This window comes from Pelodiscus sinensis, chromosome 1 (genome assembly GCF_049634645.1).
Source record: "Pelodiscus sinensis isolate JC-2024 chromosome 1, ASM4963464v1, whole genome shotgun sequence".
Taxonomy (NCBI): Eukaryota; Metazoa; Chordata; order Testudines; family Trionychidae; genus Pelodiscus; species Pelodiscus sinensis.
In genome coordinates, this window is record NC_134711.1 from 9,546,970 (window position 1) to 9,574,732 (window position 27,763).

At 47.2% G+C, this 27,763-nt stretch overlaps 1 protein-coding gene across 1 annotated transcript in view; it reads left to right on the top strand.

The window, feature by feature from the left end:
- Window positions 1-27,763, top strand: part of LOC102459502 (store-operated calcium entry regulator STIMATE-like) — a 78,656-nt gene that overhangs the window by 41,573 nt on the left and 9,320 nt on the right. Inside the window, 4 exon segments of the mRNA XM_014577255.3 lie at window positions 1,365-1,486; window positions 18,941-19,053; window positions 20,477-20,560; window positions 26,356-26,466. Coding sequence (XP_014432741.2) covers window positions 1,365-1,486; window positions 18,941-19,053; window positions 20,477-20,560; window positions 26,356-26,466 — 430 coding nt within the window.

Here is a 27,763-nt window from a genome sequence, read left to right on the forward strand (position 1 = left end):
TACTTAAACACATTTTAACATCCCTAATTTAATTTTAATTTTTATATATATATTCTCACATAATTGCATTTGTTATACATGCAAGCATGTAATTGTCTCTTGAATTATGACTTTCTGAAATCAGGTCTTTTAGAGAATAATCATATTTTAAAATATCTGCCTTTACCTGTGGTGTTAATGCTTCATACTATAAAGGTTTTTTAATATCATTTAGTCTTGTTTTTCCATCTGGCTTTTGCTCTCTTGCAATAGCATTTATGTTCACAGTACTGTAGAAGGCTGGGGCAGGTGGCAAGTGGCAGGTTATTCAAGAGAAATTTGCCTTTTACCTCCAAACGTTTATTCATACTAGGCTTAACTCCTCCCTCGGGTTTCTGACTAACTCCATTAGAAGGCTTGCAAACTTCTGTGGCCTTGGTTGTAAGGGAGGTCACAATGGTCCTAGCTGGCTTTAGAATCTCAAAGCCCAGCTATAGCTTTTAACAAAACAATTGGCTCGCAAAAAATAGGAGTGTATCTCTTTAAAAAGAATTGTCCCAAAGTTGAACTTTTCTGTTCGAGTATCTATTTGCAAAGTCCATGATTCCTCACAGTTTAAACATTAAATGCAGCAAAGCTCTGCATTCCCCCACTTAACATATATGTTAACGTTAGGCACTATAAAAATACTTACCTCCATGTAATCTGAACTCTGAGCAAGGTAAGTGAGACTCTCAGGGCTTTGTTCATGGCTTCTGTGGCAGAAGAAAATTACAAGGCCTAAGCCCCAATCCTCCAAAAACTAAAGCATGTATGTAACTCTGTGTATGAGGCTAGTGAAATCCTAAGAAATTCCTTTTAACCCTGTCACTGCAGCATTAAGCAAGTGTGCACGATGATGGAAGATTTTCTAAAGCATTCCCAAGGTGGTTGTAAATTAAATTGTTATATGTAACAAATACATTTGTACTGTGCAAATACATTGTCCATCAAGATGTGTATGGCACTTTATCCCTAGATCTCAGACTAATTTGCAGGGACTGGAAAACCTTCCCTCCTCTGCCTCAAAGTCACTGTCTGAGCTATGGAAAGATTGGATATTGAAATATTCATTAATTGGGGTTTATCTCCAGGCACTTTAGGTTTCAGAAAAGAAAATCTCACACTGTTCATGACCAGACAATAAATCAAAACTGGATGCTGAGTTCCTAAATGTGATGGAAGATCTTCTCAGACTAATTTGATCCTGTAATATTTCAGGAACGTCTTAGAATTTTACACATGAGTGGTGGGAATAAGGGAGGCATTAGACCCAATTCTCCTATTTGTGGCTTCTCAGTAATACAGATTCTATGCCAACAGCTCCATTTCTTTCCCTCTCTTAGCTACCTAATGAATTTCATCCTCGATGCCACACTGGGGGTGCTGCTGATCTGGTTTGGTGTGAAGGTTGTCTCCTGCGTTGTGGAGCATCGCAAGTACACATACTTAGTCTTTGGAGAGTATGGTAGGTAGAGGACAACCCAACTCTTTTCCCTCCTCACCCTCACAATATTTTTTCTCACCTTTGCACACACAAGGCAGCAAGTGCACACTTTTCTTTATTGGAAGACTCAAGCTAATCAAACTTACATTGGGTGCATTCAGAGAAAATACTGTTGCAGTTAATTTTCATAGCTCCCTGTCAGTCATACTAGAGTTTAGCTTTTATACTTAAAAAGTCATGAAATCACTAGCTAACAGATAGATCAGAGTCCACCTGCACGCCCTACTCAGCAAAAGTAAACATTTCCCTCTCCAACTCTTTGATATCCACCCATTCACTCTACCTCTCTAGGGCTGTGTCCAGACTCAGGGTTTTTTTCAGGAAAAGTAGCCTTTTTCCGAAAAAACTTCCCCTGCGTCCAGACTCAAGCCGCGTTCTTTCGAAATTAAATCGAAAGAACGCGGCTTTTCTTTCGATGGCGGTAAACCTCATTTCACGAGGAAGAACGCCTTCTTTCGAAAGTTCCTCTTTTGAAAGAAGGCGTTCTTCAATGTAAATAGGGCTTCTTCGAAAGAGAGCATCCAGACTCACTGGATGCTTTCTTTCGAAAAAGCAAGCCGCTTTTTCGAAAGTTCAATGTGCAGTCTAGACGCTCTCTTTCGAAAGAGGCTCTTTCGAAAGTATCTTTCGAAAGAGCCTCTTTCGAAAGAGGCTTGCAGTCTAGACATAGCCTAGGAGAATACATGGGCTTTATAGCACATTCTAACTGTCAACTAGTCAGGGTTGCTTTGCAGTTGGATGGAGGAAGCATTTGAATCAAAGCTCCTTAGTTGAAAATGCCCAACCATCAATCTCCTCCCTTTCGGGATTACCTAGGTCCTAAAGAATAGCATCTGGCCCAAGAATTCTTATTTCAAGATTGCAGAGATGTTTGGGGACTTCATCTGTATTTCTGTTATTCAGCCTCAAGTTCTAAGAACCTATCATTCTTCCTTCCTTCATTTTATCCTTTGCTTTAGGATCTGCGTGCTGGGTTTTTTTAGACATTCCCACTAGAGGGTAGCACTTGTCTTGCTAAATAGAAGATGAAGTCAAGCGAGTACAGATAGTGCTTCTATCTTTTGAAAGGGAAGGCAAGTCTTTCTTCCCTACTGCTTTTGAAAAGTTTGGTATTGGTGAGCTTAAAGACCCACTTGAAACTTCTGCAGGTCCTCCAGAATTTCTTTCTGTTCCTAGACCATCTGGTCAGTAAAAGCTGCGTTTTCATTTCCTTAGTCTGAAAGACTTAATTGTGTAGATTTTCATCCGGAAATTTTAAGCCATTAGCATTGGATCCAGAATGAAATCAGTGTGAAGGTTCCCATTGACTTGAACTTCGTATCAGACCCTCGTAGAAGCTTCACGCTTTGAAAGTGCTGTACAAACCAGCCTGCTGATGGGGGAAGGGGGGGTAGGGGTGGAGGGAGGAAGGGGACAATTGCCCCACAGCCTGGGGCTCTAGCTGCTGTTCCTGCAGTAGTAATGGTGGCTGGAGCCCTGGGCTCTTTAAATTGCTACAGGAGCGCTGCACACGCACTCTGGGCAGCACTAAAGTGTATGTGGGGAGGGGGGAGAGGGATGCATTATGCTCTAAGTGGTATTGAGGGCTGGCTGCTCCCAATCCCATCCCTTCTGGCAGCACAGAGCCAGGGTTCCTCACACCTTGCCTAGGGACCCAGAAGCTGCCTGTGCCCAGGTGTACAAAGAAACTCCTCCTCCCAGCAGCCTGGCAAGGTGTGCTTCCTTCTGCTAGAAGCACCCAGCGAGCTAGTGGAAAGAACTTGTGTGATCACGATGCTTGTGAAAAAATGTGCAAGATTTCAAAACTGTTTTGAGGTCAGTTAGAAAAACAGGCCTAGGGAGGCGTGGAATGTGTATGTCTCCACACAGGACAGAGGACAGACTTGCTGGGCCCCGGCGCAAGATCGGGGGGTGGGGCTGGCTCCACACCTTGGGAAGGGGCGGGGCCTTGGGTGAAGGGGTATGAGTGGGGCTGGCCTGTCCCAGCCAGCTCTTCAGTGCCATCCAGAGTGCACCACCCGGGAACTTGGCAGTGGTTTAAAGCTGCCATTGCTGTCATGACTGGGACCCCTGGGCCCTTCTCAATCACTGGGCCCTGGGACGACATCTCCCTCTGTCCCCTCCTCCTCCCCGTCAGCAGGCCTCTCTCAATGCAACCTTCATTATGGAAGCTTTGTTAGCATTTACAGGATAACTACGGGATCTCTATCTCAGATGACCCTGCAGCTGTGCCTCTTGTTAGATGCACAAACAAGCTACGTTTCTACAGCCAAAAAAACCTTTCATATTGGGTCACCTCTGCCAGCCCAGATCACCCCTGCACACTCCCAGGTGTTGTGGCCTTCCTTCTGGAGGGTTGTGACTGGAGAAGGTATCACGGCACTGTGAATTTAAGGCAGGGCTATTCCTTGCCTAGGCAGTGGCATGGGAGGTGTGGAGGTAGTTGCTGGAGAAGCCGAGGATAAGATGACCGAAGAATTATGCAGGACCTTGCGGACAAAGACAAGAAGCCTGATCTTGATTTGGTGGAGCAATTCGAAGTGCTGTCAGGATAAAGGAGGATGGATCTTAGATGTATTAACTAGAGGAAGAAGTGGCAGTCTTTGCACGTGGCCTGGATGGTTGGGGCATGGAAGGGCAGAGTGACCTGTATAAGAGAAGCAAACGCTTTAAAGTTTCTTAGCATTTTAAACTGTGTGTGTATTCTCTGCTGTGCGACGCTCCACTTGAGAACTTGGTTCTTCAGGAAATTTGAACCTTTCCCTTTGGAGATGGCAAGTGAGGATCTGGTGCAGTGGTTAGAAAAGTAGGGAGAGTCAGTATTTCTTGCCTTATTCTAAACCCGTGGTGTCCAACCCACTAGCCACACATGGCTATTTGGCTGGTTGAGTGTTGCTAGTTGGCTCACAAAGCTATTTACATTAGGAGTCTAAAAGGGCGTCATAAGGTGGAGGGAGAAAACTTGTTCATCTTGGCCTCTGAGGATAGAACTAGAAGCAATGGTCTGAAACTCCAGCAAGGGAGGTTTAGGTTGGACATTAGGAAAAAATCCTAACTGTCAGGGTAGTCAAACACAGGAATAAATTGCCCAGGGAGGTTGTGGAATCCCCAGCTCTGGAGATATTTAAGAGTAGGTTAGATAAATGTCTATCAGGGATGGTCTAGACAGTATTTGGTCCTGCTATGAGGGCAGGGGACTGGACTCGATGGCCTCTCGAGGTCCCTTCCAGTCCTAGTATTCTATGATTATCAGGATAATGTGGTTCGTTTGCTATAGGAGTCACCACTATAGAACTGATTGGACACCACGGTTCTAGACTTTGACCAAACTTGCCTTGTTATTGTAGCTTCCTAACTGGACTGTAGACTGTCTAATGGTAACTCTGCCAGAGATCTGTTCTCTGAGCCCTGTCCTTGCTACTAGTCTCTCAACCTTTCTCCTGATTTTTTTCCATATTGGGGCAATTTCTAGGGAGAGACTTTGAGCCAATAGGCGAGCTGAGGCTCAAATCGGTGTTCGACTTGCTCTAAGATCTTAGCACAACATATTTGGGCAGAAAGTTTTTATAAACGTGTTTGGTTTTGAAATTAATAAAAATCCACAGTTTTCACAACAAAAGAGCAACTTGTTTGGTAGTTCAAACAGCCTTCCGGGGGGAGAGAGGTTAAAGCTTTACAAGGAAAGTCCTTTATTCCTTTGCGCGATGAGAGAAAAGCCTTGTCATAGGAGTGAAAACTTGTCCGTGGTTTTCTGTTCAGCTGCGAGTGTGGAGGTGGGAGCAGAAGCTGATAGTTAAAATTAAGCCCAGCTAGTGCAAAGTTCTCTTTGCTTAAGAGGAAGCAAGCCAGTTGGCTAATGAGGGAAATAGCTAGGATGCCATCTCCTCTGTCTTGCTTGACTGATATCTGTTTTGAGCTGTTTCTGGCTCCTCCATGCTTTGTGGAAAGTAATAACTGTTAAGGGACTAGAGACTTCTACCAGATGCCCTATAAATTGGGGATCACATTTCAGCTAGCTAGGGCCTTAGGAAATAGCTGGATCCCGAAGAGCTGCTCTTGTTTTGTGTCAAGTGGAACAGCTTGCTGCAAGCCGCCCTCCTCTGGCCTACGGTGGTCATACTGTGCAGGGCTCCATCTTGCTTGGCATGTCCTCAACCACTTCCCTCCTCATCTCTGATGCTGGCAGCGTCTGTGTCCTCTTGAAGTCCCATCCATAGGCACAAAGTTTTTCTTTTCCACAGGGTGCACCTCTCCTGCTCTCCCTCCCTCCCCCCCCCCCACCCTGTCCACTCCCCGAGGGCCCTGCTTGCTTGCCGCTCTCTGCCCTCCTCCAAGCCACTCCCGCTAACCAGCTGTTTGGTAGTGGTACCAAACAGCTGTGGCTGGTAAGTGCTGAGCACCCCCCCCTTTTTTTTTCCTTCCCATGAGTGCTCCAGCTCCGATGCACCCATGATTGGACTTTGCACGCTTGGACTTTGCACCTATGATCCTGTCTATCCTTCTCTCCCAGTTCTGACTCTGGCTTCCCCATCCTCTCTTCTCCATACCTAGTGTTAAACCCTCAGCCTTCCTCAGGCCTGGGGAAGGGCACCTGAGTATCTGAGGCTGTTTTCATTAGAAACCCTGCAGGGTAGCACTTCAGTGTAGATCAGTGTTTCCCAAATAGTGCTCTGCAGAACTCCAGGGTTCCGTGAAGTGAAAGTAAGGGTTCTGCAAGAACCAGATCACTACCCCTCCCCCTCTTCCACCTTGAGCCGGCCTTAGAACGGGCGTCATTTTCAAGGGGCTACCAGCCGCCACAGGCTTGGGGCAGGCTGGCATTTTTGTTTTTTGTTTGGGTCGACTAGTTTTCCCCGAAGTGTGTGGGTGGGTTGGTTTGATTGGTTGGTTTGGTTTTTTTGCTTGACCAGTTTCCCCTGGTGGGTTTTTTTGGTTTTATAAGGGTTCAGTGGCCAAATAAAATTAGGAAACACTTGTGTAGGTCCTCACTGTGGCAACAGGATGCGGGGAGGTTCTCCCATTGCTGTGGTTAACTCATCTCTCCCCCCCACTCCAAGGCAGGAGCTAAGTTGACAGAAAAAGTCAAGTGGACAACTCAGTGTTGTCTATCCCTAGGCTTAGATCAGGTTAAATCCACACCCAGGGGCAGTGTCATTTTCACACCTGAGTGTAGTAGCTGGGTCGACCTAACTTTTTTTAGTATAGATGTAGCCTAAGCTTCTAGACGTTGGGGCATAAGGAGTTGATGCATATGGTAGGAGATCACTTAGAATGAAGTGGGCAATTAAGAGTTTGCAAGCAGTAGAGTGTATTACTGGTTCCAAGGCTCATTATAACCATTTATCTAAGTCCATCTTTTTTTAGTGTCCGGCGGTGTTCTGAATTTCAGTTCCCAGGATAGTATTTTGAAGGTGTGGAGAAGGTCTCCTTTGAGGAGCAAGACAGAGGTCTGGTAAGCAGTGATGGGCACACTGGAAAATGTTCGCCTACAGGTGATAAGGTGTCTTTGACTTCTATCGTTTTTCTGTGCGAGTTAACTCGTGAGCATCGTAAATGTCGGGTTTCAGTCAGAGTAGTGTTTTGGGGTAAGCAGCGTGACTGCACTCTGACTGCTGTATGATTATACCAGTCTGCGGGCAGTAACCAAGCTATTTTCCTTTGCATCTTGCCGTTTTGCCTTCCTGGCACACAACAGTCCACCCAAAGTAAAGCTCCTAAATCCATCTTTCTCTTCCTTGATCTGGCCAATTGGCTTTCTTCATGTTTTCAAACCCCTTTTCTCTTCTCCATCTACAATACTTCCTTGCCCTTCAAGGTTGCCATTAAATTGCCTGGCTGCCCGTCTGCTTTGTTCTAACCTCCTCATGTTCCCAGCTGCTCCCTCCTGTTATGGTCCTCCTTGGATACCCTTTCCTACACCTGAAGTAGCTTCCTACTTTTTTCACACCTGAAGACCCTGTCTTTTTCCTGAGCTCATCCATGGTTGATTTCAACAAGGCAGTCCCCTTGCTGTCTTATTTTCTGAGCTGCCCCATATTGTTGTACCCATTTGAATTGGATGTGAGGATACGCAGGTCAGGCAACACCTCTAACCTCTGCGTCACTGCGCCATGTGGGTAGCTACAGTTTTTAAACTCTTTGGGCTACCCTGGGGCCACTTTTAGCACGGCTTCCTACAATTGTACTGTGCTGGGCACCTCAACCTCATGGTTCCTACCCCAAAGAGCATCGTCTTAAATAGAACATAATCTTAACAAAGAACTGGAGAGGGGGAACATATAAGTCCAGTGATCAGGCTGTAAGTTAGTACTGTGCATGTCAATTTCACTTGAAAATATTTATGTTCCTTCCCACCTATTCATCCACCTACTTGTATCCTCCTCCTCCTCTTCCTGTAAAAGCCCATCAGTTTTCTTGCTAGCAAGGAATGTTTGAGTGGCTCTCACTGGAACAAAAGGTTTATATCCCAGAGATTCTGGATGTTCCAAGCATGATGATTTGGTCATTTTGTTGGCTGGAGATGTAAAGATATACTGGCTTGGAACCCTTTAAACACTGTTTAGTGCCCTATTGAACTTGGCTGGTCGACGATAGTTGTAAGAGAAAATGCTCCATGCCAGCTGTTAAGTTTAACTGAGGACCTGTGAGGGATGCTTTTGGGCCTGTTGTCATGGTATTTATACAATATTTCCATAACAAGTGTTCCCACGTCCTGGGCAGCCAAAGTCGCTTTCTGTTAGTGCTTACATCGTACCAAAAATATCCAGATGATGCAGGGTAAGGGACTGACTTTGCATTCTAGCGCTGCACTGCTGTATGGGAGGGGGGAGTGAGTAGGGAAAGGACCCCAAATGATCCAGTGCCACAAAAGGCCTGATCTCACCCTGCCTTGAACCTTGTGGCATTTACACCAGGACAAAGTGGGAGCGAAACTGGAATTCTGGACTTGCATGCACTCCTGTATCCAGGTGCAAATGCCTCCATTAGGTGGAGAACCCCTCTAATGCATGTCACTTAAACTCACTGCTATGAACTCCTGCTGGTTGCATGATAGGAAAAACTGCAGCACAGCCACATTCTCAGTTCAGTTTACCAGTGGTTCGAGAGAGAGACGGCTGCACTGGAACAGTGGATCTGAGGCTTTGCCCAGTCTCTGGGTGTGGTCCAGTGCCCATTGGAGCTGGGCCTCTGATTCTGTTCATGTTGGATTGGGCCTGCCTGGTACCCTGTTGACAGTCTTGACCGATGTGAAGGGCTATGAAAATCTACTGTGCCCTGTGATACCTGCACCATGTGATGAATTGCGAGGCTTGTGCATTGCTGCCCTTGATCTTATTTTGTGCTTAAAGACCCCAGAGCCGACAAGCCAGGGCTCTCCATCAGAGTTGCATTCAATTAAATGTTACCTTTTAAATATGAACTTAAGCCCAGCAGAATTATTATTCTACCTGTTTGTGCACTAGTCAAGAGTACTCAGGCCATCGCCACCTCGATTTCCATTTGCCCTCTGGCTTCTCTAGAGCTCTCTCGGGTTTGCAGTTAAAATGTTGGTACATGTTCAGTGCATGCAGGGCTTCGTAAAGGCAGGGAAGAAAGCTATCTGGCACTGATGTGGGGTTTGCTGGCAGCTCAATGCAGTAGAAGCAAGGTGGATTAAAGGGAATGCAGGGGTGAAGGAGAGCGAGAGCGCGCGCGGGAGAGCGAGAGCGCGCGTGGGAGAGCGAGAGCGCGCGCGGGAGAGCGAGAGTGCGCGCTCTCATGAGGCATTAAAGTACTGCAATCTACTAGGAGGCTCTTGCCTCTGCTGCCCCGCACAGCTAGGAGACATGAGGTGGCGGACATTCCTGAACCATGGAGAGAGGAGAGTGAAGATTCAGGTGGCTACAGCAGAAAAGATGGTGATACGCTTTCTTATAACCCCTGCTACAGGTTTAAACTTTCATCTGGCACATCCTGGTCTGACAACATCCGTGGGCTGGCATGATTTTAGTTAGCCAGACGTGTGCTCATCATGGGTGTGGCTAAGTTTCCCACAGTCCCATAAAGTTTGTTTACAGCCACCAGTCCTGGCTCTCAGGGTTCTGTGTTGTGATTTAGCTCCAATTTACCCCTAAATATCTTCTAAGAGGCCAGTTAGCAGTGAAAATGTTAGTAATGCTGTGCTCTGGCTAATTCTCCTGTGATCTGGCAAATTCTCTGGCTCAGCACCGGTCAGGTCCTGAGGATGCTGGACTAGAGAGATTTGCTACAGTTCAGAAATTTTTCTTTGAAGCCTTTTAAACCTGGGCCTGGAATTGAATAATTTCCTCTGGTCAGATGATCCCTTTTTTCAAAACTTTATCCTCCAATGGCTGCACTGTCCTTTACAGGACTTGCGAGCCGACTGTGTGAGCTTGTCAGAGGGAACAGTGCATGGGTCTGAGTATTGTCTGGGACTCTCTCTGTTCCAGTTGGTGACCCCAGATACAAAGTGTCTGTACTGATTTTGTTGGAACAATGCGTGTTGATCGTCACAAGGAGCTGACCTGCCTCTTGCGGCAGTGGGCGAGAAGACTCTCATGTGAGGGATTTCTTTCCTCCCTAAGACCTCTCAAAGGCTGGCAGTGCCTCGCCAGACCCATCTCTGAGCAGATTTACTGTTCACTCTTTGTTTTTCTTGGAAACGACCTACTCAGTAGGTTTGACCCATGCATTAACCATTTGCTGCTGGTACCATTCAGACTTCTTTTGCATCTGCCCATGGCCAGGAGAGGTGAGATTCTGCATTGTTCTGTCCCTGCTATGGAATTTGTATGTGCAGAAGGAATACGGCTTTCTGAGTGGTAGTCACACTGTGGGAACGACGTGCTGTGTCTAGATGTCCCTGTAATCTAACACACATTCCAATTCCCTACCTTTTCTCAGCAGATAAGTTCAGATAGGACGAAACTGAATGGATTGTAACTTGCAATGAGTGTAGAGAAAGAGGCAACTTTCCCCAACGTCAGGGCTCTGGATGAAACAAAATACAGGACTATGTAGCACTTTAAAGACTAACAAGATGGTTTATTAGATGATGAGCTTTCGTGGGCCAGACCCACTTCCTCAGATCAAATAGTGGAAGAAAATAGTCACAGCCATATATACCAAAGGATACAATTAAAAAAATGAACACATATGAAAAGGACAAATCAAATTTCAGAACAGAAGGGGGAAAGGACCAATCAATTTTCAGAATAGGGCTCTGGATGTAATAGTGTAGTCAATTAACCAATAAGCAAAAGCTTATTGATTAATGCTATAGACTACACGTGTTTCCTTCCCTCCCCACTTGCCAGTAAATTTTTTTAGCAGGCTGGCCAGTAGCCCGGCTCAGTCCTGGCTTATGATGGGTCTGGGATCTGCCCCTGTTGCGGCTCTGCATGTAAAGTGTATTTCCCTATAGTGGCTGAATCTGTAACTAAATTTCCTTTTCTGCCTTTTAGGGACTTTCCAAAGAAAGGGGGGAGGCTGAAGAGCTAGTTTGGGCCTGTGCATAGGGCACTGAGGTGGGATCGGGGAAGATCTGCCGCTGACCTTGGGAAAGTCCAATACAGTGACTCATTTGTTCTTGGGGTGTAAACACTTTGAGAAAGAGACGAAGCAGGAAATCATCCAGCACAATGGGTCCCTGATTTCACTTGGGCCCCATCTAATGTATTGTTTATATTAAGACTTCAACATGCAAGTTTGGGGTGCAATTCCTGGGTGTCATGCTGTTTGGTTTGGCTCATGATTGAGGGTCTACCTCAGTGCGGGCAGCCCAGAGCAGCTCAATCTTCTGTAACTGGATGTTACTAAGGTTCTTCAGCTCACTGCCGAAGAGAGGGAGCACTAAGGCTTCGTCTACACTGCCAGATTTTCGGCAGAAAATATGCTAATGAGGGACTCATTAGCATAAGTTGCAATCTCATTACCATATTTTCTACCATTTCTTTTTGCGCAAAAAGAAGCCGTGTGGACTTTTTTTTTGCGCACAAAGTCCACACACACAAAAAGAAAGTCCACACGGCTTCTTCTTGTGCAAAAAGAAATAGCAGAAAATATGCTAATGAGATTGCAACTTATGCTAATGAGTTCCTCATTATCCTATTTTCTGCTCTAAGAACTTGCAGTGAAGTCCTAGCCTAAGTGGCCTGAAGGAGACGACTATGAAGGGAAAAGTGAGGATGGTATTGAAGAGCTAACCCTCTCCATAAGCCTTGGTTGTGCACCAGCTTCATGCCGATGTTTTCAGCCACCTTAGGACCACTCCATTGGTGCAGGTGAAGCTCACCCAGTTGGAGCCCAATCTTACCAGATGGCCCCTCCAACCAAAACTGCTATAGAGAAGGCAATTGGGAATATACTAGAGTTGGGTATAATGTCAGGGCTGTTCCTTACTCTGGCACTTTGAGTGCCGAAGGTGGGGACCCGCAAGAGACTTTAAAATACCTTGCCACTAAAGGCTTGTGTTAAAACTCCCCGAGGATTCCCCAGCTTTGGATTGGTGTGCCTGCCACCACTCAAATGCAAAACCCCCCTTTGAGAACCCAGGAAAACACATTTGGGAATTCCGTCCTGCCAGGTTTTCTCAAGCTCTTCTAACCCTCCCTTTGGGAGAGAGCTTGAACATTGAGCTGTTGTGATCGGCTGAAAAGGGACATTTAATTTCTCTTAGTAGTTTGGCTGTGCAGTCGTAGGCATGTGCACACAGGACCTCCTGCCTTCTAGGACACGGGAATCAGCTCATGTTCTTAAAAGGGTGATTTTTATTTAAAAAAAAACAAACAAAAAAAACCAAACATGTTTAGTGAAACATTAGTTGGTCACTAGGTGTTACAAAGCAGCTGGGAAGGGGGGAAGGATTTAAAAACACAGGGAATTGCTTCTCTTGGATGCAGCGTGGAGAGTTAGTATAAGGGGGTAGTTATATTTGCTCAGCACAAGTCCAACAAATCCCAAAACAAAGAAAATAACCCAATGGTGTCTGACTAAACATTCCCTGTTCTGCTCCTATATCTGTAGTTTCAAGACTTGGTCCTTCCCTAGCAGGGGCGGATATAGGGCAGGGCGAACGGGGCAGCCGCCCCGGGCCCCGCACTTCAGAAAGCCCCACGCATGCGCCGTGGCAGAGGGGGGGCCCCGCGGAATTATGCTGCCCAGGGCCCCACAAAACGGTCATCTGCCCCTGTTCCCTAGGCATGGATGTCTCTGGATTCTCCATGCCTGGATCTTGGCTCCTTTCATGTCCTCCCAGACTCTGCTCTGACCACCCAACAGGAACAGAAAGGGGCCCTGCTTCCAATTCAAAAACCTATACTTTGCTTCCATTGGCTTGCCTTGCCTGCCAACTCACTTCTCTAGCATCCCAGTAGGACCCACTGCCTATGGTTTTTAACCCTTACAGGCCAGGCAATTAGGGTTAGGTCTAAAGAGTTAACTTTTGCTAATAGAATGGCCAGAATGCCCAGAAACAGAATATAGTAGTACCCCCAAACACCCTCTTGCCCAATCTATTCTATGCCTCAGTTCATCTGTAAAAAGGGGGTGCTTCCCTATTGCCGAGTGTGTTAGAGGTTGAAAAAGGTCTCTGAGGTGGACATATACAACAGCGGCGAGGTGTCCTGTGGCACCTTATAGACTAAACAGAAGTGTTGGAGCATAAGCTTTCGTGGGCAAAGACCCACTTCATCAGATGCATGTATGCATCTGATGAAGTGGGTCTTTGCCCACGAAAGCTTATGCTCCAACACTTCTGTTTAGTCTATAAGGTGCCACAGGACTTCTTGCCGCTTTTGCAGATTCAGACTAACACGGCTACCCCTCTGATATACAACAGCGATCGCTAGATCGCAAGGCTGAAAAACAAATCTATACAAACCCCAACCTGGCAATTAGGGTTTTGCCTCTACTGCTACTGAAGTTGGGTTTGTTTCCTTCCTTTCAATCCACCCTTGTATAGTGTCTAGAAAATTTTCTGCAGTGAATTCATAATGCTGAATTTGTATTCTGATCGCACTTTTTCTGATAGAGATAAAAAGCTCTTAGAGTGAGCAGGTTGTCTTATAAATAGGCCTGCATAAGAAACTCATCAAGAACAGCTAGCTGAATTTCTCAAGTGGAACATGAGAGAGGAAAAGCCTGACCAGACTTCAAAGCCAGGAAAAGGCTGGTATTGGGGTTGAGTTTTAGGCTGGCTTTTCCTAGGGGTTTTTAAGTCCTGTCTTGTCCAACTCCTGCCTGGGATGATTGAGTTGGAATTGGTCCTGTTTTGGGCAGGGGGTTGAACTTGATGACCTCCGGAGGTCTCTTCCAGCCCTACAATTCTATGGTTCCTCCAACCTGCCTTGCATGTCCTTGGCAGTAAAGATGAAATTATACGTTGTGTATATTGTGCCTGGCACATGCTACATAAAAAAGACCATTACTAATAGAAAAATAACCTGATGTATTGCACTAGTCCCCTCACGCTCCTGTTTGTCACTGGAGAGAGCAAGCGAGCAGATTTGCCACACTGGCTAAAGAGGTTCACAACTGTGAAGACCAGCTTCTGGGCCGACACCTCAAACGGGTGGTGTGTTCTGTAATTGGATTTCTCTAACCAGGTTATAAAGGGGAGCTCTCGAAGCACTCTGACAGTCTTACCATGAAGTCAGCCATGGTGGCCCTTTGGGTATTCCAGTCTCTCTTGTCACCCAGACAAACTGGGCCAAAGATCACAGAGTTATCTAAGGGACTAAAAAACAGGACCTCGGGGGGGGGGGGAATGGGTTTGTTTAATCTGGAGAAGCACAGACACAGGGTGGGGGCAGTTATAAGTTTTCAAGTACATTAAGGATTGTTAGGAGGAGAAGGGAGGAAAAATTGTTCTCGTTAATCTCTGAAACTAGGGATGAAAGTGAGTAATTGACTTCCTGATAAGCATAAGCTTATCAGATAACTGAGTAGTCACCTCTCTCCCCCTTATTGTCTCTTTGACAGAGGCAGCAAGGGGCGGGGAGCAGGCGCCGGTGCTGGGGGGAGCGTTCTCTGCGAGGAGCAGAGGACGCAGAGGTATCCCAGCTGTTGCACCTTTCCCTTTGAAATTTACAAGGGCCACAGACGGCTCTTGTACATTTCAAAGGAAGAGGCACAGCTGGCTAGCAAGTGCCCCCTTATCGACCAATCGAGGAGTCGATGGAATTTCCATCGACTATGTGATTAGTCGATTAATTGAAATGAACCATCCCTATTTGAGATGAGGACAAGATGGTCTTAGGGAGAGTTAGATTTTCCTAATGGCCAAACATCAGAGCTGTCCAGGATAGCTAAGCACTTTGGAACAAACTGCATGTGGAGGCTGTGGAATTTCAGACACTGGACGTTTTTAAGCTCTGGTTAGATAAACAAAAATGGTCTATTTATGTAGTTCTGCCTGGAGTGCAGGGGACTGGGCTAGAAGACCTCTCAAACACCTTCCCAGTCCTACACTTCTGTGATTCTATGAATTATTCAGGCTGCTTCCAGTCACTTACCCAGGTCAGTTTATACCTCACATCTTATACCAAAGACCATGCCAATCCTATGGCAAACTAACTCAGGATCTATTAACTAGGTAAAAGATATGATCAAGTTACTTACAGGTCCAAGCAGGCTAACATAGAGTCACAGATGAGTTAGTCTCTGGTTCCAAAAGGTGACCGAGCTATAGCAGTTGGTCAGCTCAGTGTCATTTAAGGCTTTCTGCTTCAGTTTCATAGCTCGAGTCCTCTGAGAGTTCAGACAGCAGAAAAGCCAAGAAGTTTTCTTGTCTGCTCTCTTTATTTCCTTCTTCTGGAATTCAGGTTGCTGAGATGAACCTTTTTTCGGTAGCCCCTTGGTGGGCATGAAGGGGCAATTGATAGTCCTGGAATGGTGATGGCCCTCAGTGTTTAGTTTTCATAGTCCTTCCAGACGGGCCAAGAGGTAGCACTTCTCATAGGGATTTAGCACTTTGCACTGGGAAAAATCTTGTCTTGTTGGATGAATTTTAGTTCAGAACAACTCTATTACAGTGATATAGCAAACGCTGAAGTATTACCTTGTGTACTGTGGGATTCAGACATTATAAAAAGGATTAATACATGTCGCAACTTATAGGGATTTCACGAAATCTCCACAAAGTCCAGTACCCATCTTAACCATACTAATGTACCACTGAGCTGGACTGCTTTCCAGCAACAAAATTGCCAGCACTCTGCTCAGGCCTAAATCCTTGATGAGAGTTGGCGCCTTGTTCGCTAGCCGCACGCATGTAGCCTGTAAAAGTTGTAGCAATCCATGGGATAAAGCTTATCTCCAGATGAGCATTGCCGAATGATGACAGATGTAACCAAGAGCCGTGTCAGCTGTGGAGTGCAGTGGCCAGGCAGCTGGGGGCTTGGGGACGGCTGCTGTGTTTTCAAGAGCCAGCCTTAATTCTGGGGTCCAGGCACATCAGCTGGAAGTGCCACAAAGAGAAGGGAAGGGATGGATTTGTTTTGCCTCTGCTTGGGCTTTGGACGAGAATACCAAGATTTCAGATGCAGGGAATTACGTGAGAATGGATCCGACGTTGGTATGTGACAAGAAAACAAATGCAACTTGCTCCGGGCCAAGGAATGGCTGGAACCCAGCCCCTTGGTTCTGATGAGTCTGTTGGGTCTGTGCTGTTCTTGAAGCACAGAGCCCCCCCTTCCAAAGCCAGGGGAGCAGCCTTTTCCTGGTTCCCAACTACCATCATGCAGCTTCTCCCTGCCCGGCTCTTGCCAACACTGTTCAAGACTTCAGCTGCTGTAAGCTGATGTCCATGTTGGCTGGCTTGGGTCCCACTCACCCCTCCTACCTTTTGGCCTTTTCAGCTCTCCTCTCCCTCCTTTCCCCGGATTGTCTTGCTCCCTTTGCCTCTTCCTCCTTTTATTGGCTCCTGTTGCCCAGACCTACCTATCTTTTCCCATTTCCGCAGCCTCCCTTGCTTTCTTGGCTTTTCCCCTTCTAGTCCAGCACCCTCAGCACCTGACCAGTGCCAAACAAGAGAATTTGTTGAACCATGGGAGGTTAATATTGCCTCGCAACCTTACCAACACTTCCACTGCTTACTGAGCTCTTAGGAAACATTTAGGGGTATATTAGAGCTAAAGAACAGCGCAGAACCCTGAGAGCCAGGACTGGTGGCTGTAAAACTTTATGGGACCAATGGAAACTTGGCCACACTCATAGTAAGTGGGCACCCAGCTCACTAACAACGTGCAGGACCACGGACATTGCCAGACTAGAGAGGTTCAACCTGTAGCTAAGGGAGTTAATGAGATGATCCCTTTGCCATTCTGGATTCTCAGCCTGCCAGAATTCCTGTGCTGGCTTTATCAGAGCTCACTGTAGCAATGCCAGACCCCCCAGGAGTGCTGGTTTGTGTCATGCAGACAAACAGTCCAGGGTGTTCCTGTTGCCGGCTGCGTTTAGTGCTGGCTGCCATAAGTCTCTGGGGCTCAACCAAAAGTGTGCAGAAGGCTCAGCAGCGCTTGGATGTCTCCGAAGTGTGTCCTTAGTGTTGGAGGCATCAGAAACGTTGATCAAACATTTCAGTGGTTCTCTCTCTCGCCGCTCCTGCGAGATGTCGGTTTGACAAAGGTCTTGAGTTCATCCCCAGCCAATACAGCCCTGGAAGCAGCAGAGTGCATCCCCCTGGTATCATCTGACCTGCCTCATGTTTACAGAGTCACCTCCCCAATGGAAATAAGAGCTGGCCCTGTCTTCGCACCAATAGGACGTATGAGCTGTCATGGGGTTTGCTGCCAGCCTGCCAGAGGAAAAGATGGAGCTGAGTTGCTTTGCTCCTCTGGGAGTAGAAGCATTCTCTGCTGTAAGAGCAGTTCTGGGCTCTCGGCTGCACTGCAAACAGATTTGCCGCCAGTCTCTTGATATTCAAACGTCTGGAGGAAATGTGACCTATGTCTCGTGAGCCGGGTCCCTATTTTGCAGACCCAGCAGACAGTCGTGAACCCAGGAAGATGATGAGCAGATGGCAGGATGCTCCGGCAGGCCTGAGTCTACTGTGCGTAATAGATATGGCTGCATTATTTCTGCTGACAGTTAATATGCTTTCAATTTTCACTTTAAGTACCTGTCATCCATATTTAACTAGCATTGATTTTCTGACCAGATTCCTTGGAAACCCGGGATGGGAGCCCTGTCTGTCTCGGACCTTCTGTATTCTGATCCCAGCCAACCTATATCCGATACAGCCCCACCATGGAAGATGAAGTATATGTGGGATGCAGTGCTAGCTGTGCAAACCGTGCCTTCTGGGAGATACTGATCACTGAGGCTGTGACCATTTAGGTCTTCAGAGGGGGAGCCGAGTTTGTAGCAGGAAAAACGTAAACAACAAATAGTCTAGTAGCACCTTAAAGAATAACAAAACGTGAGGATGGTATCCTAAGCTTTCGTGGGCACTACCTACTTCTTCAGATGACAGGAGAATAAGTCATCTACCTACCTGCCCCTAGCATTTTCAGATTCAACATGGGGACACATACCAGGAGCTGCCTAGAGCTTCCCTTTAATTGGCACTTGGAGACTATATTCTGAGTTTGCAGCCCTGACCAGCGTGTTAGCAAATATTGGACAACATACCACAAGCGGCTGCATTTCAGAGATGGATGGAGTTATCCCAGCATAGAATAGGAAGAAGTGATCTGTTCTAATCTTGGTAGTGCATCGTATCAAAGATCAGGATTCGGGCCAGTGCTTAAAAGATTTTTAAGGCCAGGAAAGCCTACTAGCTCTAATCTGACCTCCCAAAAATCCCAAGCCATGGCATTTACCTGGTTAGTCTGCTTCTGGGCTCATATATTATTTGTTCCCAGTAGCCTGGAAAAGAATATGAAGAGGTGGCAATGTTTGCTGCTGGAATAGTTACCTAGATTTTCTTAGAATCTAGAGAAGACAGAGGCCCTCGTTAAGCTAGATAGGGCAAGATGGAATTTGATGGCACATTGGAAAAAATGGTTTGCACCAAGTGAGAATATTGCTCCGTTTTAAATCTGAAGCAATCTGACCAGAGACAGGAGCCATTTTTAATTCACTGAAGTGCAGACTTTCTGCTCCAAAGCCATGCACTCAGCTTGAGAGGAAGGACATGCTTCATTAGCTGCCAGTAGAATTCCCTCCCCTCTCATCTTCCACCTGGATCACTGTAACCTCCACACAGATTAGCATCCTTTCTAGGAGTGATCAGAGGTGTATATGCAGGCTGGTCTATTGGGGCACTGTACACACACTTCCCCCTCCTCCTTCTGTACTAGTCCTCTTAACTTTATCAGGCCATTTGTGTTCCATGAGGGAGCTCTGATATTTATCTGTGCTGTTTTCTACTCCTGTTCTATATGGTAGGTTTTCACTGACTGACTTTTCCAGGTGACCCTCCACAAGCTGCTGCCTGGATTGGCCAGTGCATCCTCTACTTGCTGATAATGGTCTTTGAGAAGACTTTGGTAAGCCTTGTCCTGTTCATCCCTGGCTGGAGAAAGGTAAGTTACTGGTGATGTTCCCTCAGAGGTTTCCATTGTCTGGCATGTGCTAATGCTTTATTAGGCCATATTTCATGAGGAGCCCGCAAGTAACTCAGGGTATGTCTACACTGCTAAGGTTTTTTTTTTTTTAACGGCTGTTTTTCAAAAAAAAACTTCATTTTACATCCACACTGAAATTGTGTTTTCAATTTTTTTTTCGAAAGAACAGAAGGGTTTTTCTGACATTGGTAAACTTCTTTCTATGAAGAAGAAGCCTTTTTCCGAAAGAGCGCTTTCAGGAAAAAGGAGTGTGTGGATGGGGAAGTAGGAATTCTTTCAAAAGAAGAGGAAAGAGGAAAAAGCACAAGTGTCCTGGTGGCCACTCTGTTCATAGCAATCACAGCTTAAATGTGAGAGTGTGTCCATTCAGTGTGGACACTATCTGTCAAAAAAGCAGATTGCTTTTTCAATGCGCTTTTGCTGTACAGACTCTCTTTCAGAAGAAGTTTTTTCAGAAGATTTCTTCCGGAAAAGCTTCTTCCGAAAGAAGCCTGCAGTCTAGACATAGCCTCAGTATTAGTTATTGCGTCATATTGGTTAGTGGTAGGGACATGTCACAAAGAGACCGATAAGGTTAATTGAATAGGTTGTTCTGTCCTTGGATTCATGAGCTTGTAGACTAGGAATCTAGAGACCTGGGATCAATTCCTAGCCCTGCCACCGATATACTGTCACCTTGGACAAGTCACTTAATTTCTGTTTCCATTCCCCATCAGTGAATCGGTGATGGTAGTTCCTTTGTCTCTGTTTTAGACTATAACTTCTTCAGGGCAGAGGCTGTCTTGTTATTTTGGGTTCAGAAGTTGGAGCTTTAGGGATCTGATCTGTTCTGACCACTAGCTACTACCACAATGTAAAGATCGTCCACTGTGTGGGGCCAGGAAGGTGGGAGACATAAAAGGTGGGATACATCAGTGTTTCTTTACTTCTGGATCCTGTATTCTGAGCCCCTGTGGCAGAGTTCTCCTAAACTTGACATGTTGCTGTAGATTTCTACACTCGGTATGTGACTATGGAATCTGAAGGTAGGCGCTAAACTTCTGGATGTTGTCCAGCCCACCTCATGCAAAGTTAATATCTCATACGCTTGTCTTGCAACCACAGTGAGAGAATCCAAGGAAAATTGGCTAGGTTTTTTTTAATGCCTTGTTAAAGCATAGAAGACCAGCATTTTAATAAAGGAACAACCATCTGCCTGGCCCTCAGGCTGCCAGAAGTGTCGGGGTGGGGCTGACTAGCTCGTGCTTCGGTTTCTTAGGTAGTGGGGTAAAAAAGGCAGCAGCTGTCCCTGCCCAGTGTGGGAAGGTCGCTACAATTCATGGTTAATAGCATGCAACCGAGAAGTGTTTGAACAGCATGTTTAATTTTGTTTCCTTTGCAGCTTCAGGAGATTTTATTGGACTATATCCCAGATCCTCAGCTGGAGCTCATCCTGGTCTTGCTCATTGGGCCTTTTGTAGTCAACGTAAGTGAAGCCAAAGACGCCTCTGAAAACAGGCACTGGGCCTGTGCATCCCAGCGGGTATTCCTTCCTCCCGCCAGGGGGCTATCGAAATAGGACAAAGCAGAGAAGTGGCACAACAGGTCCTTGGCAGCACTGGTAATAGAACGCCACTCTCTGGATTTTTCAAGCCAAGGCCTGACCCATGGGACTACCCTGTCAGTCCGATTAGTTGACACACACGTCACTTAGCTGAGCCACTCAGGCCTCCCTGCTAGCAGAGTCTATCCATGCTGCAAGTTGAAGGAATTTGAGTTGTGAGGTGTGGTGTCATTAACCCCCTCAGACATCTCAAGACTATGGGATCTCTGCCACAGCTGATGACTTAACTGTGTCTGTCTCTGCATAGCGCGGCCTTGTAGCCAAGAAGGCAAATGGAACATTAGGGTGCATTAGGAGGAACATGGCCAGCAGATCTAGAGAAGTGATTATTCCCCTTGATTTGGCTCTGGTGAGACCACATCTGGAGTACTGCGTCCAGTTCTGGGCCTCCCACTATAGAAAGGATGTGGACGCATTGGAGTGGATCCAGCAGAGGACGATCAAAATGATTAGGGGGCTGGAGCGCATGACCTACCAGGAGAGGCTGAGGGGTTATTTAGTCTGTGAGGGGGGATGTGAGAGCAGCCTTCAACTTCCTGAAGGGAGGTTCCAAAGAGGATGGAGAGAGACTGTTCTCAATAGTGACGGATGGCAGAATGAGGACAGTGGTCTCAAGTTACAGTGGGGGAGATCGAAGTTGGATAGGAGGAAAAACTATTTCCCTAGGAGGCTGGGGAAGCTCTGGGATGTGTTACCTACGGAGGTGGTGAATCTCCATCCCTAGAGGCCTTTAAGTCTCAGTTTGACAAAGTCCTGCTGGGTTGATTTTAGTTGGGATTGGTCCTGCTTTGGCAAGGGGCTGGGTTTGATGACCTCCTGAGGGTCTCTTCCAGCCCTATGTTTCTAGGATAATTCTGGTAAAATACAGTACCTAAAATGCACGGGGATGTGGTTTTAGGGTTTCCAACATATCTAATGCAACGTGCATGGGACTTTCTGAAATGCAGATTTCCCACCTGGAAGAGCCTACTTTAATTGTAATATTAAAATGTCAGAGGGTGCACTGGGACAGTGCATGCTGAGTGAGGACAGCAAGATGACTTGGGTTCCGTGCATGAGTCAAAGGGCAAAATTTGTCCTCCAGACTTTCACCATGGTCCATTAAGACTGACAAAAGTTGGTTGCTCTGTTTGGTCCCTTGTGTGGGGGACACCTGGGATAGATTGTCCTTGGTCCACTTGAAAATCACCCCCTCCTTTTGGACTGGCCAAGACATGAGTGAAGGATCTGGACTTCCCTTGCAATTATTCATAACAGCCCAGGCATCCAAAACATGGCTGGCAGTGGCATCCTGTGATGAAAAGTACTGAATTCTGAACTCCAGCCTTGTCAGCCAAAAGGCTTTCCATTCACCTCTTTAAACCATAACCTAACGGGCTTGTGTATGGAATGTGATCTAAAAAAGCAGAACAGTTCAGTGGTAGCCTGTGTTGGACCTATCCTCCTTGAAAACACCCATCAATGGCTAATGCCAGGACGGATAGGGATAGAGTCCCTAGCCTAAGCTGGGAATGGGTGACAAGGAGGGGTCACTTGATGTTTACCTGTTCTGTTCTTTTCCTCTGTGGCACCTGGCATTAGCCCATTGAAGATAGGATGCTGGGCTAGATGGACCTTTGGTCTGATCTAGTATGGTCCTTCATATCTTCTTACGATGCCACTCATGTGAAATACCATTTATATTTCCAAAATAGCCCCAGCCCTCTAAGGGGAATGCCCTTTATTTTATAGTCAGTCGGCCAAAGTCACACAGGCGAGGGCATTATTCTGGTGGGCTGATGCTATCAGAATCCAGCCCCTCTGTCTGTCAACCTCTTTGTCCAAACTGATTTTTTTCCTATGGTTCGCAGCTGCTCTCTGACTTCAAAACTAGAAGAATCAACAAAAAAGTCCATTGAGTTTTCAGCTGAAACTTCCACTCACTCTGATGTAAAACTCCTCAGGGAGGAAGTGGTAATTCAGATACTTATAGGATAACTTTGTTGTGATGATCTTGTATAAAATTATCCCGTGTGCCACAGAAGGTTCTTTTTTAAAGGAGGACTTGCTTGAAGTCCAGCCAAATAGTCTGTTGTCCCCAAATCTGTTGGTTTTTTTCTCTAAACCATCACTCTTTCCGTAGCTGCCTTCCGAGACTTTGAACCTTGGATTAGGATGCCTTTGAAGGGACCAGGAATGTTTTGAACTGGGAAATGGAATGTCCTGTCACAGTCTGACACAATATGCCTTGGCATCCTGCTAGGTTCAGAATGTCTTTCCACCCAGCACAATTCAGGATGCAAGAAGTTCAAGGTAGACTCTGCATCTGTCTGATCCAACGGTGCCATTTCTTCCCTCCTATTTCTTTGTCTCCTGAATTCTTAGCGGGTTTGAAAAATCCCAGCAACAACTTCCTTTATGGTTGGGGAGTTTCCTTTCCTAGTGGCATGTCTTGGATTTTCTGAGGCCCTGTAGTAGAAAGGGGTCCTCCTCCCTCCTTTCCTGTCCCAACATATTGGTGATTTTTCTCAGTCACCAACATGCAAGGAGGTGGAGAATGCCAAACACAAGGGATGCAATGGAAGATGGCATTAAGACCAAAGTAGGAAGCTGTGTTCCCTGTAAGCTGAGAACTTGGGCGGCCCCCCAAGAGATTCAAATGCCAGCCAGCTAATTAGAAGAGCGTCCACAGCCAGCAGCATGTGTTTCTATTGGTGGTGCACATCCACACATGCCTCAGTGCACAGAACAAAATGTATTCCACAAATCGATGGAATAAAAAAGATGCAACATTGGTAGGAAGTACATAGGTGGATGGCGTGGAGAAGTGCAGCCAGCAATACCTACCTGTTAGAGAACACTCTGTCAGTAGCTCTCAAAAGGCATTGGTGCCATTACTTCCCTTTTTAGAAATAGGGAAACTGACACAGGGAGGGGAAAGTGACTTGCCCAAGGTCACCCAGCAGTGGCAGAGATTAGAACCCAGGGTGTTTGAATGCTGGTCATCACCTATCCACTAGCCCATGCTGCCTCCTGATGGAGAGCCAGGCAACAGAGGAGCGCAACAAAGCCTATACAGGCACAGATGAGCTGTTCGAACTTGTGGGAGGGAGAGGGGAAACTCAGGGTAAGTCTAGAGTACACCTCTGATGGAGAAATGTAGATTAGGCACGTCAAAATTGCTAATGAGGCAGGGATTTAAATATCCCGTGCTTCATTAGCATAAACATGGCCGCTGTGGTAGGTTTTTTTTTTTTAAAGAGCTTTTTCCGAGTCAAAAAATGAGGTTTACAGGATCTGTCGAGAAAGGGTTTATTTTTCAACAGATTCGTGTCTGGACTGCTGGTTTTTTTTTCCAAAAAAGCTCCATTTTTGGGAACAAGTGGCAGCCATGTTTATGCTAATGAAGCGCAGGATATTTAAATTCCTGCCTCATTAACAGTTTCAACGTGCCTAATCTACATCTCTGTCGACAGAGAGGTGTAGTCTAGACACAGCCTCAGCATAGCATGATCTGAGTGAAATTGGCAGGAGGAGGTTGCATTCAGTGAGGCTGGATATTACAACTCAGGTCTGAGCGGGATTGCAAGATGCATTAGTACGGCTGGAGCAGAGGAGCAGACAGCCTCCACGGGCCCTTGGCGCCTCCTGCACCCCCGTAGTGGCACGAACAGACTCCACCAGCCAGTAGAATAGAGGGAGTTTATTGCTTCTCCAGGATGCAGCACAGCACAGATGTACTCTGGTTACAGGGCAGGCCTAGGATGCCTCAGTCCCCCTTGAGATGGGGGAGACTGGGCCCCTAAATCCCAGCCCCTTGGTTAGGCTGCTTCCTCCATGATTCCAGCCAGAAACTAAAAAACTGTCTTCCAGCCCTGCCCCCCATCCAGAGGCTGGACCTCGCCCTCCTTCCTTTGTCTCACTCCCTGGGAGCCAACTGGTCAGACAGGTTGGGAGCCCCTTGCATAATATGACTCATCCCCTGTCCTGCTGGGCTGTGTTACAAATAGCTGCCAGTGGGGGTCACCCACAACCCACAGCCCAGCATAGCAACCAGCAAGGTACCAACTCTACATCACAGGGGGCGGCTCTGGTTCTAGAAGTGGCGGGGCCTTGGGCAGGAGGGGTGGGGTTGGGGCAGCCTGCCCTCCCCCACTCCAGCCTGCAGAGTGGCGTGTGGTGTGGCGCTCCAACGACAATTTATAGAGCCTGGGGCTCTAACCGGGAGCAACTGAAGGCAACCAATCTGCTTCAGAAGACCTCCTCATAAGGAGGAAAAGTAGTTGCCCCTGCAGTTTCTAAATAGGTGGAGAAAAGGCTTCAGGCACCTAGAGCTGCTGAGCCAGGTGTCTTTCGGGTGGGCATTCGTTTCGCATACGCAAGATGGAGGGTTTTTTAATCCCCCAAATACGTCCCCACAATCACTGTGGCCAAAATCCACCTGGGTGCGCATCTTGGCCTGTTCCTGTAACGGAGCGAGCCAAGCACGTCCTGGCTGCTCCGAGCCAAATAACATGCCAGCTCCTACAGCCCCGGTGGTGAGCTCAGAAACTTGGCTTTCATTTTTTAAAGGAGCTGTGTTTGGTCTCCGAGGCAGCGGGGGAAGCTCGACAACACAAACGGTGTGTGTGCCCTTGAGTCGGCCGATGCCTGAGGCAGTGCCTCCAAGGGGGGCGCAACCCCATTTATCTTCCCTCAGAAACCGGCTGCCACCTGAATAGGGTGTGTCCGGGCAGGCTTTGCTGTTGGCCCCAGATGGCTGTCATTTGTCCCTGCTGCCACTTCTGTTTGGCCCAAGAGCAAACTTTCCCAGCCTGTAGGATGCCAATGTAAGCACTGATGACTGTTCTGGGAAGCAGAAGGGCTGACCTTTGGCTCTTGGAGGCTGGTTTAAGCCCATAACAGCTGTGCAGCATGGTGGGAAGTCCCTCTCCCCCTGCACAGCCCTGACCTGCTTTTTAATTTCTTTTCCAGTGGGTCATCCAGTAAAGGCCTGCTCTGAAAAATGGACCAGGCTGCAGCGCAGAGGAGAGAAAAAAATATCCCAAAATATACGAGTAGCCCCTGTGGCACTTGAGAGACTAACAAAAGTATATAGGGTGTCACGAGCTTTCCTGGGCAAAACCCACTTCTTCAGATGAGTTTGAGGGGAGAAAAAAGCAGGGGGGGAGGGACACTCAGAATTTATAACAGAAAAATAAATGGGGGGGAAAAGAACCTGTCAATTGTAGTGCCGGTGCTAATGAGGCTAATTGAGCAGGCTGGAAGGGTCCCATACTTAGCTTTTGTGGTCAATGAGGTGTGGATTGTAAGGAAGGCTGGTTTTCTAATGCGCCATCCAGTTAATGTCTTTGTTCAGGCCAAGGAAACTGTGGAATTATGCGGCAATATGAAGGTCACTGCCGCACTCTCTCTGTAGTTTGGTCAAATTCTTGCAGACATGGGGCCTACTCCTCTGCTCTGAGGAGAGGCCTCTGTTCCATTCATATCCCTGAGGGTCGACGGTGCTCACAGCTTGGTATGATCAGCCCACTGTGAGCTGTTGGTCACTGACAGGCTTGAAAGCTAGAGCACCCATCTCCACCTGCCACTGCCTTGCAGTTTAGACAGCCCTGAAGATTGGCCATCCAAAATCCAGGCCATTCAAACAACTTTTGTTTTTCCTTTTCCCTTCCAAGGCTGTTATGTTCTGGGTCGTGAACACCCTGATCATGAGGAAGTCTAAGCGGAAGGACAGCCTGGAAGACAGCAGGTCCATAGAAAACCCCGTGAGGAATGAAGAATCCCAGGTGAGCCCAGAGAATGTGCTGTGGGCAGGTGAGCACAGACAGCCCACCCCAACTCAAATGAACTCTGATCATCTGAAGAAGTGGGTTTTGCCCACAAAACCAGCTACATGTTTTGTCAGTCTTTAAAGTACTACTAGACTGTTGGTTTTTAAGTTTTTACCCTTGGCTGTGACAGCAGAGGGGAGCAAAGGCACAAGACAGGTGATGGGGACTGGGAGGCTTGCTCCAGCTGTGCCCCAGCGCCGTATCTGTCACCCCCTTGGGGAAGGGGACCCTTTTGGGGACCTCGTTCGGCGCTGCCTTGCTATTGCTGCAGAAACGGGAGTACTGACTGAGCTCCGTCCCAGTTCTTCACGTGCATGGGCACATCTGAGGGTGCAGAATCAAACACACCTCCAGGTCTGCCACATGCAGTCTAGCGGGGCTCTGTGCGTGGCCCCGAGACCTTTTGTTCCCCGTTGCTCCCGTGCAGGCTTGCCGGAGGCTGCTGATTGCTGTCCGTGTTGGATTCTTCCTCCTCGTTTACTCAAGTGACACGCACATAAAGGCAGGGCACGCGAAGTAGGCGCTGATTGCACATGACACAGACTGAGAGAGCCGTGCGCTCCCCCTGCATCCCCTCACAGCGCTACTGCGGTCCCGTCAGCACACCCTGCAAACTCTAGGTATGCAAGCACAGGTAGCAAAACTGCCCTCTCCCACCAGACTGCCTTGCTTCCCACACTCACTGAGATGAAGGGGGCCACTCATGTAGCCCCCTGCGTAGGGCCACCAGACAGGTCAGGAGGAAAAGGCTTTAAGAGCTCTAGATGAGCAGCCTTTTGTTCCTAGAGCCTAGGGAAGCTGTACAGCAGGGCTCTGTTCGCTCCGTATTGTGAGGGGTAGCACGCATGGACAGGGCATCTAGAGACCAGGTTTCTCTACCCAGATGCAACCAAGTTACTTTGATCCCCTGGCTTCCACTCTGTTTTGATGGCCTTCTGGGTGTTTGTGCAGCACCTAGCACAGCCGGGCCTTGATTGCAGTTAGGCCCTCTAGGAGCTACAGTGGAGAAAGTAATAAATATCCGGTATCTCATTAATGTGTGTCCTTGGGTGCTACTGGTGTTCTCCACGGACACCATGCATGTGCCATATTCGGCCACCCCCCCAATCACTTCAGCTGTGGGAAACGAAGCTGGACTCGAGTATGGCTCGGTATTTTTTCCGATTCTGGGTTGAATGAATGGTATGAAAAATCATTCTTCATTTGTAAATAGAGCGCATGTCGTATGAAGTCCACTGAGAATCCACAGGAC